General features: G+C 33.3%; 1 protein-coding gene across 2 annotated transcripts in view; it reads right to left on the bottom strand.

Moving 5' to 3' along the window:
- The window catches only part of CCDC91 (coiled-coil domain containing 91), a 296,434-nt gene extending 286,128 nt beyond the window's left edge, over positions 1-10,306 (bottom strand). The window contains exons 1-2 of one of the 2 annotated variants that reach the window (XM_007446299.1): positions 10,261-10,306; positions 8,003-8,081 (exon numbers count right to left, since the gene is read on the bottom strand). In XM_007446299.1, coding sequence (XP_007446361.1) covers positions 8,003-8,081; positions 10,261-10,290 — 109 coding nt within the window. In that variant the 5' untranslated portion in view covers positions 10,291-10,306. The remainder of the gene's footprint in view (positions 1-8,002; positions 8,082-10,260) is intronic. The other variant, XM_007446300.1, reaches the window with a different exon arrangement.
- Between the last annotated feature and the right edge of the window lie 4,545 nt (positions 10,307-14,851).

Below are 14,851 nucleotides of genomic sequence, written 5' to 3'. Positions count from 1 at the left end.
TTATTTCCCTTTTCTTTCATGCCTTTTGTAGTACATGTGAGTATGTCTGTCTGGCTGTCAGAAACAATAAAAAGTATATTTTCTGAGGCCAAAGAAGCATAATTCAAAAGGGCAGCTATATAGAAATTTATATATTGTTATAAGAACATTTGACAATGACTTACACTGTTACTGAGCAAGACAGAGCCAAGTTTTTGGTGGTGGTGGTGCTGTTGGCTAACTCAGCACTGTGATCATCAAGAATCAGAGCACTACCTTCATCTTATAGAAAAAAGATTCACGGCCAAGACTTCATCATTTTTAATAATGTGCAAAAATCTCTACAAAGCTCTATTTTAAAAATTTGTACCTGTATTCTATAATATTCTAAAAATCAAACCATTGTCTTTTTAATAAGCAAGTTCAGAATCAGATAAAAGAGATAAAGACTGTACCATAAAACACCAGAAAAAAATGAGTTTAAACAGTAATTGACAATAATTAAAATACATAGAAAAGGACCAAGTTTCTCTTCAGTACTACAGTTCTTCACAGTAACATTTGTGTTCTATGTTTACAGCTATGTTTTTAGACTAAATGTAATTTATTAGATTAGTACTGTGTCAGTTTGACCATGCAGTTAAAATGAGGTACCATGATTCACCTAGTGGAAGCTACTCATATTACAGACATTGTAATCAGAAAAAATTTTACAAATAAACTTGGAACTCAAAATCTGGAAGAACGCTTAGATATCGTCTAGCCCTTCAATTTACAGATTAAATAATTGAATTTCAGAGAAGTTACACAGTTAGTTGAAGGCAAAAAGCAGAACTCCTCATTCCACAGCCAGAGATATTTGACTGTAAACCACATTACAAACCTAATCTTCAAAGTCATAATAAATATCACTAATATATTTCCTATTATATGCATTAATGAAGACAGAAATTGTCATAAATTACTGAAAACCCACATAAGGACTGATACATGTACAGCCATAACTCACAGCTTTATAGAAGTTACCATCTTAGTCATCATTTATAAAAACTGGCTCCAGAAAAAATAAAGGTGAGTTAAAAATCTGGGAGGTAAGAAAAAAATACAAGAAGTAGCAAAAAGCAGCTATCTGGGAATCTTCCATTCAAATACCCAGTGTGACAACATTACAAAATTATTAGACTACAATGGAAATCCAGTTTATGTCCTGGCAAAAAATGTCCAACGTGGATACAAAGTAGAAGCGACAGAAGTTTTCAAACATTACCTATACTGCCTATTATAATACAGTATGTGAATATGGAGTAAGTCACCTTCAAATTTTACCTCAAATATAGATCAGACCAATGAATTCAGTTAAGGTGTACTACCCCTATGTGCAAACCACAGATTAATCTGAAAAAAAAATCACAATTTTTTCTCAAACAAAAATGTGTGGACTCAGGTTCTGAGCTCTTATACATGTGTAACAGATTCTACTGGAAAAACAGGGTTAGCAAGGAGAGTAATGGGATATTAACAAAATGGCCGGTTTGTTGTCCTAGGTTTTCCTGGCCAGCAGAATGGAGAATGGAAAAACTGAACCATGAAATCAAAAAGGCATCTGTCTTCCAGGTTTCTCTCTGCCAATGTCTTGAGAAAAATGTTTGAACTTTCCTGTTGGCTTTGTATGCAAATAGCTCCAGATGCAAAGTGAACCACATCTAAGTTATTTGGTTCAACATCTGCTGGTCCAGTTCCCATTATTCCTTCTAAAGGGTCGGCTTGTGAAAAGACAGTTTAGTTTGCCCTCTATATAAGCTGTTTTGAAGGAGCTAATTTGGATTAAAGTATCTATCTGGACCACTTGTTTTTCCCTTTGATGGTCAATGCAGTCTAATGTGGTCTGTGTAGTGCTGCAAGGAACTTAGAAACATATTGGAAAGGACAATATTCAAGGTTTTGCCTCCCACCTCGCCTTCTAGGCAATTTATATTTATACAGTTTAAAGTAAAAAGTGAACAGTCATTTGCCTCTAAAACAGCACCACCCACACTGTACACAATGGCAACATGACAACACTTTCTGACCTAATATACTTTTCATGCAACCTCTATCACAGATTTGAAACTAAAGTTATTGATAAAAGCACTTGCTAGTATTAACATTACATTTCATGAGACACCTTGTCATTTGAGATGACACATTTCATATGGTATCACAAAAGTAGCATAAGTTGGTCCACAGCACATGGCACTTAGTGTCTGATACACAGTATATTTTCAAACGTGATAAATGAGTGAATTCGTGAATGAACAAACAAGCTAAATAATTAATTTAAATAAATATCATGGATTCTGAAACTTTGAGTCTGCTGCAATCAGAAAACATAATCAAAAATGTACTAAAGCCAAACTAAGACTAACAGTCTAATGTTCTTAGAACTTGTAAGGTCAAGTAAAGATAGAGTCCTTCCTTCAAAAGGGTATGGTAGGAAAGATAACTTGCACTGGAAGTTAAAAGTGGAGAAAAAGGAAGAAATGGGAATAGCTATCTATTTATGTCTACATTCTGATATATATATATATATATATATATATATATATACATTTGCATTTGTATGTACATAAACATGTGTATATCAGAAGATAGACATTCATTTCGAAAAGTTAGTTTCCTAAAAGGCAGAGTATTACCAGTCTTATAAAAATTTACAAAAGATAGTTAATTGTTTGAGAATGATTTTGAAAGAACAAAGAGATTTCTTAGCCAAAAAAAAATTTTTTTCTAAAAAATATAGTTCTATAAGAAGCAAATTCAAAAACTTCCTGATATCTCATGCTATGAAAAGTCTGGAATGATTTTTCTTTGGGAAAAATATTTAGAAGAATAATATTTTAAAAAGGAGGTAAAAGAACTGGATACTATTATTGCTGCTTCTAGACTCCTAATATTTTGAACTAAAATTTAGTCTAACCTCTGCTGTCCTCTACTGTTATCTGCGTACACACTGTAGGACCAGGGAAAAAATTAGAAAAAAATAGCTGTTCTCTCTTTCTGAGAATCTGTGACTACTCTTACTAACCATTATCTCCAGGTTATTTGTCTAAATTGGGAATGACCAGGAAAGTTAACTGAGCCCAAGAGGAAATAGCTTCTTAGCCATCTTTGAATAATTATCTAAGATTTCCAAGATTACTATAATTTTTAAAGAAAGCTTAAGTTTGCCTTCCGCTAACTTGTGACTAAAACACTATTTAAATACCCTCAAAGAATTAAAATAAGCAAAAAGAGTTGCTTGAAAGTAAATCTGCTCTATTAATTATCAAGAAACAATTACTGATTAGCAAGGCACAATGCTATACTTAGGTACTTTTGATTCAAAAATGTTTAAAACATGGTCTCTGCCCTCCAAGGCTTAGACTAAAGTAGACATTCAGAGATGGAAGTCATACTGACAAAATCATATCTGTAAAAATACGAATTAGTACACCAATGTTCATAGCAGCATTATTTACAATGGCCAAAGGAAGCAACCCAAGTGTCCACGGACGAACGAACAGATAAAGAAAATGTGGTCTGTACATACAATATTATCCAGGCTAGGAAAGGCAGGAAATTCTGACACATGCTACAACATGGATGAACCTTGAGAATATCATGCTAAGTAAAATAAACCAATCACAAAAAGAAAAATACTGGATGATTCTACTTATATGAGATATCCAGAGTAGTCAAATTCATACAGGTAGAAAGTAGAATGATAGTTGCCAGGGACTGAGGGGAGGGGGAATTGAATAGTTATTGTTTAATGGCTATAGAGTTTCAGTTTTACAAATGAAAAAGTTCTAGAGATTAGTTGCACAACAATGTGAATATAATTAAAAATACTGAATTGTACACTTAAAACTGATTAATATGGTGGGGGGGCAGGATAAATGGGAGAGTGGGATTGACTATATATAAAATACTATACATATAACACATATATTTATATACTATATATAAAATACTCTATCATATATAAAATAGATAACTAATAAGGACCTACTGTATAGCACAGAGAACTCTATTCAATACTGTGTAATGATCTATATGGGAAAAGAATCTAAAAAGGAGTGGATATGTGGATATGTATAACTGCCTCACTTTGCTGTACAGCAGAAACTAATATAACATTGTAAATAAACTATACTCCAATAAAAACATTAATTAATAAAAAACTAATTAATATGGTAAATTTTATGTTATATGTATTTTACCACAATTTTAAACAAATACAAATTGGCATAAGCTAAGTGCCAAGCAAGTGGTGCAGAAAAAAATGATACAGTAGCTCAGAAGGAGGAGCAATTATGAGATACGGAACAAACAATGAAAACACTATGTTTTTTCTTAAAAGAAAAAATAAGACTCAAGTAAGCAGACAGGAGTTGAGGGAAGGTGTGACAACCAGAAGCAATGGCAAACAGATACGAACAGACATCATCTAGAAAAAATGTAGATCCCAGTTTGGCTCACAGGCTTCAAACAATAGCCATGGAGACAAGCTAGAGGGTAAGGCTACGAAATAGGGAGGAAAATGATTGAGGCAATTCTTCTCATTGAGTAGCTTTCACTGAAATGAAATCATCATCATCACACTTTTATTGAAAGTAAAGGCAAGAGGAAAAAAGGAGATTCATAATTTTGTATTCATTCATCACTTACATTCTCCAACTCCTTTGATAAAGGAAGTGTAGAGACACATATCATAAGTTAGATGCCACACCCCTGATGAGGGAGGGGCCTAGAGATAATAATTTGTGTAAAGAACCAACATGAGTACTTCGCTTATTCTGACTGGCAATTTTTTAATTTCATTACCAGCATTGCATATAATCTGGTATTTTAAAAGTTCCCACTACATAAATGATGCTAATATTACAGAAAAATGCACGTCCCAAGGTACCTCAATTCATTAACAGTACTGAAGGCTAAAAACAGACATTCTGAGAGACAAATTATCCCAGTTGCTATTATGAAATCATCCTCCAACTAACCACCAGCCCTAAAGCAGGATAATCACTAGGCACACTAAGCCACTACACTCCGTACTTTACACAATCATTTATCCTAACCCCAAGAATGAACATTTCTATTCTCCCCAAAGCACTTTAAAAATTTAAACCAAATGTTTCTGAATAATCTCCTTGGATTTTATGCTGTGGTAAAATTTGGCTAATAGTCATCTCTTAAAAATACTTTACATATAGATTACAGACAGCTAGAGTATAGGTAGAAAAACAGACAAAAGGAGAATACTAGTCTTCTTAAACTGGAAAGAATCTGCATTAGATCTCTTAAAGAGTTCCTATCTTTTCTGGATTTAGTGTGGAAATGATTAAATTGTTACGCTAATCAGCTTGTTCACATCACTCTTATCTAAACAATTTCAAAATACCTGAATCAGAGGCAGAATCCAGCAGCCAGAGGAAGACAAACTATATTCAACAGAGGAGAAAGACTGCTTTCGTTGAGCAAACACCTAACATGCCATTAATTTCAGCTCTTGGCCAGATTTGTTTTCCTTCACTTCTGCAAGTCACTGAGGAAATCCAAAAAGAATACTTTCTTCAGGTCTGATTTTTTCAGTGAGGGCGAGACAGTGTGTGTGTGTGTGTGTGTGTGTGTGTGTGTGTGTGTGTGTGTGTGTGTGTGTGTGTGTGTGTACACTAGAGGGGTTATTCTTTAATTCTAGTTCATTAGGCTTTGAGGACCTGACCTACAGATATATAGTGATGTGACATATAATAAGTTGCTCACAATATACAATATTTTAATACATTGCCACAATAACTATAGGAAAACAAACACTCCTCCTGCTTTCATGCAAAGTAAAGAAGTCCAATCTGGCTTCAACTTCTACTCTGCTGAAACCATTTCCTTCAATGACATTTAGGACTGTCTGTGGGCTTTTCTCAGTCTCAAATCTCACTGACCTCCCTACAGCCTTTGACATCAGCGACCATGCCTTCTCTGAAATGTTCTACTCCTTATGTCTGTGTTACACTAGCCCCTACTCTCCTTATCTCTCAAGTCTCTGGTCTCTTTTTCTTCCTCCTGTTCTCTAACTATGGACATCCAGATTCCTCTACTTAAGGCTATTCTCTCTACATGTTGTTTCCCCCAGTGATCTCCTACAACTTCAACTGTCATATCAATGGAAAAACTCCCAAACAGAGAACTCCAGCCCACCTTTCTCTGAACTCTAGGTACTTTAAATAGTCATGTCTAAGACAAATTCATTAAGGCCTCATACTGCCCCAAACTAACTCCTTTAAATTCTCTGTTTCTGTTCATGGTAATACCATCCTTCCAGAACCGAGGCTCGTAACCTTAGAAATCAATTTTGATTCCTCCTTCACCCTCACAGCCAGTCAGTCAGATAGTCCTGTTGATGCTTTTTTCAAAAAACAGAGTTACTGAAAATAAACTGAGATAGAACATGAAAGTATAAACTTCACTCCTAAACATAGTTATCTGTATCAAACTCCAAAACTTTTTATAAACTGTCATTTCATCATCTGTATGACAGGAATAATGTAGTTGCCCTACCTACAATAAACAAAACATAATAGCACACTGAAAATCCTAAACCATCATATAAATATCACTATCTCAAGTCTTCCTATCCACTCCCATTGTCACCCTAGTCTAGTCATTTATTCAGTTACTTATTCACTCATTCATTCATTCATTCGTTTTTCTTTATTCTTTCTACAAAATTTACTGAGGATAAGCCAGGCACTATGTTCAGCATTTAAGAGATAACAATAGGAAAAACAGACATAGTACCTTACAAAACTTACAGTCTAACATGAAAGCCAGAAAATAGGTGCACATAGATGTGAGAAGGTTCTCGGGGAAGGCTTCCCAGAAAAGGAAACATTAAAGTAAGAGACGACACATAACATAAAACAAACACGAGTTTATATGATAAGGGAGTGGAAGAGAGTGGCAGTGGGAAGCAAGGTGAGCAATTCTTGGCAAAGGAAACAACACATACAAAGCCTTCAAACAAGAATGAGCATCCTAATGGTGCCATCCTCTTTCCCACATCTACACCTTTATTCCAAGCATTTTTCTCCCTTCAGAATCTTTCCCCATTCCAATCTCTGCCTATTGAAATTATATGCATCCTTCAAAGCCCAGATCAATGATACATATGCAGCTTCAAGGACAGTACTTGACTCATACCAGGCATGAAGTAACATTTGCTAAACGAATGGATGACGAAATCATCATTCTTCCCAAATCACAAATCTGCTTCATATTACAAATATGTATGTGCCTGCCCTTGAAGTAAAGGACATGTCCCCACAGTGTCTCATGCATAATAAGTGTTGGAAAAATATCCGTAGAATGAATAACTCTAATAATCTAAGATGAGGCAGAGCTGTTGAAGAATGGTATTTTCATCTTTGACTCCTGACTTTACAATGATTTGGCAGAACAAAAAGAAAGTGCAAAGTATTATTTAGACAGAATTATATTAATACTGAACATTAGGTCTTCCATAAAATACCTCGCAATAATGGAATTTATTTTTGTATTTAATTTCCTGGATGGCTTAATTCTTAATACCTTTGAATTATTTTCCTGTAGAAAAACTTCTAAATTTAAATACTGTTGGGGATGACAAATCATTTTTATAATATTTTTAGAATATTAAGAAGAAGGAGTCTTTAATTAATGAAATGGACACTCTAAAAAAATTCGTTGGCACCTCACCTTACTAAAACAAAGACAAATTTGGAAATGTCAATTGTACTTTAATTTTATTTAATGTTCATGATATCTTTTATGGACTCATGCGTCAAGCCACCATTGCAGAATTTGTTACTCAATCCATAATTTGTTATGGAAAAAACTATGTTAAATTTGGGGCATTCCATTTTTCAGATCAAAGAAGGCAAAGTGAAAAGGTAGGAAAGGGGCTTTCAAAAGAAAGGCAAAAATGTTGAATAAGAAAAAAATATTCCTAGTTACTCTATAGTAGTACCTGTAGGAAAAGCAGCCCAAGGAATGGCAGGAGATGTAGTTTGGGTTTCACCATTTCCACCATCAAAAATCTCTGCAGCCTATAAAACAAATGCAAAATTATTTTAGAAAATCTGAAAAGTATAAATGCTATTTAAGCAATCAAGCCTCCCAATTCTGCAAATGTAATTCTCTGTAATACCCCACACATTTTCAAATTTCCTCTGAATACTCAATTGCTTTTCAGTCTTCAGTGCTACCACCCCCACTACTAGAGACTACCCACAGTGTTTGTGCTCTATATCTTTGAGTAAAACTCTTCCTTCCTTTCTCAAATATACCTTCTGCCAATGAAATTTAATTTCATATATCCTTAATCACATTTTCATTTGTGAACTTTATATCTAAGTATTCTAAACTAACTACCACAGCGTTTACCTATGTAAATAAGAAAAATACACCATTTTTCTTCAAAAGTCTTGAGACTAAATCTTTTTCATTAATTATCACAAGACCAAAAAGAGATCAACCTAAAGAAATAGGATTCACCCATATCCTTGAATAATCTACCAGCTGAACTTACTAGCATTCAACATTTAGAGAATTCCTAAAGCTGACATTTAAATTAAAGCCTCCTATGAGGCAGTCAATTACTGAATGTTGAGTTTGTGGGTAACAGTGCAGAGTTTTCTCTCTCTTAAGTGTTCAGGTCACAGCAAAATTATCATTGAAAAAAAGAGCCAGAATTTCAACTTGGATTCTGCACTGAGTTGTCAGCCAAGAAGTCAATTGGGGCAATCTGCCACAGGAGCTAAGTGACGTAGAATACAGTAGCTACTCTCCACAAACTATGACAAATAAACAGGGTTTATATACCCAAGGATAGAGACCTTCCATATTTCTATAACAGTATGCAGAAAGAAAGAACCCTAACAACCGTAATTAAATTGGAATGGCTGGCTAACTTTGTACCTATATAATATTAAAAGGAACAGATCCGTTGAATATACGTTGAAATATAACTGTTACTCTAAGGAACACTATCTACACTTTTTTCTCTGATATAATAAATCAAGTAACATAATAAGATTCAGTAATATAAATAAGATTCAGTCACCCAACAAATCCCAAAATACTAAAGCAAATACAGGAAATATACAAATGTGCTAAACAAAAAACAGTGTTAGATGAAATGAAGAAAACAGGTAAGTTCATATTCTAAATATCTCCATATTAACAGCTATTAAAGATCAACAGAAGAGAAAATGATCCTAACCTAAACTCACACTATTCTTTCATGACATTCAGAGCACTGGATATATACTTAATATCCCATTTCTCCTATTAACGTCATTAATTACAGTCCCTATCTCTAACAATCTCCTTTTCACCAAGTTCCAAACTAGGTAAAGGTCTTTCTTAAAAAAAAAAAAAAAAAAAAAAAATTTGATTATGTTACTATTTTGCTTAAAAATTTTCCACGTCCCTTAAAACAAAAATCCAAACACTAAAATTTTAAAATAAATTTCTTTATAATCTTGCAGGAAAAGGTTTTTTTAAAAAAAAAAAAAAAAAAAAAAAAAGCAAAAATCACAGAGCTCACTTGATGGTAGTTCCAGGACTTGAGCTCAGGCATCCTGACTCCTAATCCAGAGATTTTCCTGCAAGACTATACTGGCTCCATAAAAATAACTGGGTTACAAAATATTTCAATAAAATGAACACACACTGAAAAGGATTAAGGAAAAGACAGTGCTTCTTCAGCTAACAATTTCCTTACAAAGCATCCAACTAAAACCTAAGAGAATAATCCAACAGCGCAAACATACTAATTAGCTCTATAAGCCACCAAAAGGCCGTGTACTTACTATACTAAATCAACTCATTACAGGTGTAAGCATGAAAATATGTGACAGATCTTCAATATTCATCCCTCCTCTCACAAGTATTTCCTAATAGACATGTATCCCAGCAAAATCATCTGCAGGCAATTTCTCAAACCTCTTCTTTACTGCCCCACTAGTAGTACTTAACTACCTCAATTTAAACCATTCCTATGGTCATGACCAAGTGTTCAATAACAATAAATCAGTTTTAACTTTCAGAGGGAATATATTTTAATTTTTCTTGATTTTACTTTTTTATTCCAGAGTTATATTCAAAATGATCAAGAAAGGATCATGAACACCAATGATAAATAATACATTTAGTATACTCTATTATAATCCCACAAAGTTAAAACAATTACATAAGCAAAATAAGGTAAATAACAGCACATACCTCAAAACCACCAAAATCATCATCATCCATTCTTTAAGTGCACCTGAAAAACAGAAGACATTGAAATAAGCCCACACACAGAGTCATTTATGTCAAAACATTTCTCTCACTTAAAGGTATATATACATTTTGATTTGGTTTTTTGTATTTATAAATTAAAACTATTTCATTTGGGTTAAAAAATATACTTTAACTATATGCATATGTATTTTTAACACAAAAAGACTGAGGTTTTTTGGCAAAATTAGCCATTCTGGCAAAGTTAACAATTTCTGTGACTTTTTCAGCAACCATGTATTTTGCCATTTTATGTTGAGACGCCGGGAGTGGAAAAATATTCTTTTACATTTTAATTTGCTTTTCCCAAATTGGCACTAGGGCTCAATTCAATAATGCTTCCTGCTTTTTGCATCTACTCCTCAGTTGTCTGGCAACATCAGCACAAACTCCAGTTAAGAACAGGACTGTGGTGAATTTTTGGAAATCTGTCCCACACCACAAAGGTTCTTCCCTCGGTTTCATGGCCGAGGTTGATTTAGATTTTCAAAATTGATCAGCATTTTTGAGCTGTGGCCACAACTTCTGGAGCATTTTGATATGTGTATTTTTAGCTGAAACTGCTTTGCACTTTTGGAAAAATGTGGAGCAAGTTACTAGGCTGATCAAGATAAATCAAGTCATGTATTCATGGAGCCCAGGAAAGAGAAAAACACAAGCGAATATCCAGAATACCTCTCTTCTTTACCCCTTAAAGTATGTAAGAGAGACAAGCAGTGGGATAATACATGCTTTATTTTGTCCTAATGCACATCATAAAAATAAAAGGATAAAACCATGAGTGCCTGGGCTTTGAAAAAAAAAAAAAGAAAAAGAAAGAAAGAAAGAATAAGAAGGAGACGCTTTTATCTAACAAACAGTGAAAGAACTAAAAAACCTGGAAAGGTAAAATGAGTAATAGGTGATATATAGTAAAACAAAAAATAAATTCACAATAAATTGTGAAGTGATACTCTGTTCAATAACTGGTTTCCTTTTCTATCTTTCAAAAGTGAATATATTCAAATATTAATTATAGTTTTCTTGACCCAGTAATACTAAATGGACTTGATTACAGAAAAACAATCTTCTCCAACTTCTAAAAAAAAAAAAAAACAGCTAAGCAAATTAAATCATATGCTAAGCTCTAATTCTAAAGGTATTTTCTAAGGCATTTTGCTTTGAGTTATAAAGCAGTAGTTATCTACAGCCATGCTTTGCCTTGTCACTAAAATTAATACTAATGCCTTCAAAAATAAGACTCAAAGATAGTCAAAGAAAAATAAACAGTAAAAAACAATCTCAAGGATTGCTTTGTTTTAATAGGCAAAGAAAATTTATTTTCACAGAAACTCAGCAGGTAAAGATACTATAAGGAATATGTAGACAGAAACACATTATAAAAAGGGACTACATTAAATTAATCAGAATATGACACCAGTATTGTCACCATTACCCACAATTTAACAATCTGTTGAAAAATTTTTAAAAGATGTACTTCTCCAAAAATCAAAGCTAAGCAACTCATCCACATACACTTAAAAAATATAAACCAGACTTTCAGAAACTTTTGATGGTGGTTAGTATGAAACAGAATTCACATTAATTCTGTGTTGCAAGGGAATAGAAATCTGTATGTGATTACATTTTTTGTGAAGAAATTATGAAAGAAGAGTGATATGGATACTGAGAATTAACCGAGTCAAACTATAAACACCAAGTCTGTGTTTTCCACATGTGTCCCACGAATCTCAGGAGACAATTAAAAGGTATTTTTAGCATCTACAAACACTGTACCCAAATAACATGGTTTCAAAATAATGGAATTTTTAGAGTAATGCTTCTATGTGTTTTCGTAAGTCATATCCCAATAAGTTATTTGTAAGGTGCCAGAAAATTTGAAAACAAAAACATATACCCATGCCTAACAATCATTTCAGCTTGTTTGCCTGTGGTAATGAACCAAATACCATCAGCTTCCTAAGTACTGATTTAGCTCTACAAAAGAACATATTAGTGACCACGGATGCTTTCCATACCTCAGCAACTATTACACATTAAAATACAGATTAGTCTTCCTGTACTTTATTTTCAAAGAAATATTAATGTATTTTAAAAGACAAATGTGTCCTGAGTTTCTTAAAATACAGTACTAGAGAAATAAACATTATTCTTTTAAAGCAATAACCTTTCTCTGAATAATTTAGTTTCAAATTCTGAAATAGTTTCTGTTTCCTTCTGAACATTTTAAAGAGCAGAAGGAAGCAAAATTAACAACACTGATTTGTAAAAATCAATTTTATAAAATACAAAAACTAAAAATTAGTTTTTAAAAGGAAATATTACAAATGTGGGCTTCTTTATGGATTTAGCTAGTCCAATACATTGAGTACACTGTTTTGCCTACTGTGCATTTGTAAACCTTTTAGAAGATTTCTAGCATTTAACATTATCCCATTAAACTGCAAATATAATATAGCAATGCCAAATATATCTGTCATCTAAGTTATAGAATCATGAGCCTGGCCAAAAAATTGACAGATCATGCAGTTCATTCTTTTGTGTCATGGCAGGGGGTGAGATGTATACTTTATGTTGAAATATTTCATAATATCTAGGTTTAACAATTCTCAGGCTTCTTTACATCTGAATTTAATCTCTTCTGTTACACTATTATATTAATTCCCTCCTTAACTATCCTCAGTATTCAATATATTGCTGATATTTCACAAGAAAAACATATACACAACACTTAATGTAACATTTTTATTAAGCAACTATAGAAGAGATCACTCAAGGTCCTCAAGGAGTTAAGGCCTGGTGTGGAAGGGAGGGCAGTGTGCAAGAAAATCATGCAAATATAACATGAAATATAAAAGGGTCTTAACGAAGGAAGAAAAAAAATCTAAGGGGGGAGAAAAAGATTTTCAGAAGGTGAAATGTCTAGTTGGAGCACCATGAAATGCTTCAGGTAAAAGGAGACATTTGAGATTTATTTCAAGAGACTTAGCAGAGAATTTTAAATGGCACATTAAGAACACCCATCTTATTCAAGTCTTCTCCCAAAATCTTTTCCTAAAAGATAGCAAGCAAAGATTTGACTGTTTGCCTTCACATAAACACAGGGTCAAAGAGTACGTAAAATGAAAAGATTGCAAAAAAAAAAAAAAAAAAAACTGAAAGCAAATACAAGGAAGATGAACCTTACACTACCAGTGGGGAAAATGAGAATCAATCACGTTTACATCACAGAAACCACAAAAGGCTCAAGAATGGTCAACACCGAAAGTTGGGTAAAGATGAAACTCAAAATAAGAGTCACAGTCAGATATATTCCACGATCCCCTCCCAGAATCTGTACAATTGGGCAATTTACAAAGCCTCATCACAGAAGAAAACTGAAGGTTTATTCCTTGGACAGGGTAAAACCAAGAATCTCTGGATTGGAAGACCAGAGACAGGTGACTAAGTCAAAGTTGTATTAAATTTTCAGATGCATTCCTCAGTCTTCTTTCACCACTCGGCAACCAAACTGCCACTTGCCAGGCTTCAACCTCTGAACAGCAAATTAGAAGATGCTTCTCTGGTGAATCTAATCAACCCATGAAAAAGAACCTCATCAGAAGTTCCACAAAGAAACAGTTCACTCAGGTAAACACTACTTTGACAAACCCTACCCACACACACAGAATTTCCAATTTGCTCCTTATTTCAATAAGAGACAAAGTAAGTATAATGGTTAAAAGAAGGGACTATGGAGTCAGGCTGCCTGGATTCAAATCCCAGCTCTGCCACTTACCTACTGTGTTACATTGTGCAAGTTATTTAACATTTTATGACTCAGTTTCCTCATCTGTCAGATAGGAATAATAACAATGTGGTAACCAATTCCTAAAGTCATTATGAGGATTAAATAAGTTAAAATAGATGAAGCACTTAGAACAATGTCTGATACACTTTAATCATTATGTAAGTGTAAGCTACTTTATTATTATTATCTCACTCTTAACATATGAGCAGACTGCCAAGGACAATCAAAGATATGAAGAAAGTATCTAATATGAAAAATAGAGACCAAAAAAATGGAATAAACAAAGACTACATAGGAGAGAAATTTTTCTAAAAAATAAAAACTATAACTAATACCTTCAGAGAGTTGAGAACAGAAGACAGAGCATTCATGAAATAAGAACAAGAAGCTTTAATTTTTTTTTTTTGCAGGGGGAGGGTGTAAAGCAAGACCAAGGTCTTGAAAATAAAAATGATTACAGAAATGAAAAACTTCAGGTTGGGTAATAGAGCTGAGAAAATCTCCTTTAAAAAGAAGAGTATAAAAGAAAAAGAAATGGAAAATCAGAGTAAAAATATAAGAAAATTACAAGATCCAGTCTAGAATATGTAATATTTAATTATTAGGAACTCTAGAAAGACAGAACAGAGAAAACAAAAGATAAGAAATCATCAACAAAATAATAATAAAAGAAATTTTCTAAAACTGAAGTATACAATTTGCAGATTTAATGGTTCCTCATGTATCTAAGAAAATAGAAGTAAA

This window comes from Lipotes vexillifer, unplaced genomic scaffold, assembly GCF_000442215.2.
Source record: "Lipotes vexillifer unplaced genomic scaffold, Lipotes_vexillifer_v1.1 scaffold477, whole genome shotgun sequence".
NCBI classification, from domain to species: domain Eukaryota; kingdom Metazoa; phylum Chordata; class Mammalia; order Artiodactyla; family Lipotidae; genus Lipotes; species Lipotes vexillifer.
Note: the sequence above shows the minus strand (reverse complement) of the source record. Positions and strands in the feature narration are given on the sequence as shown.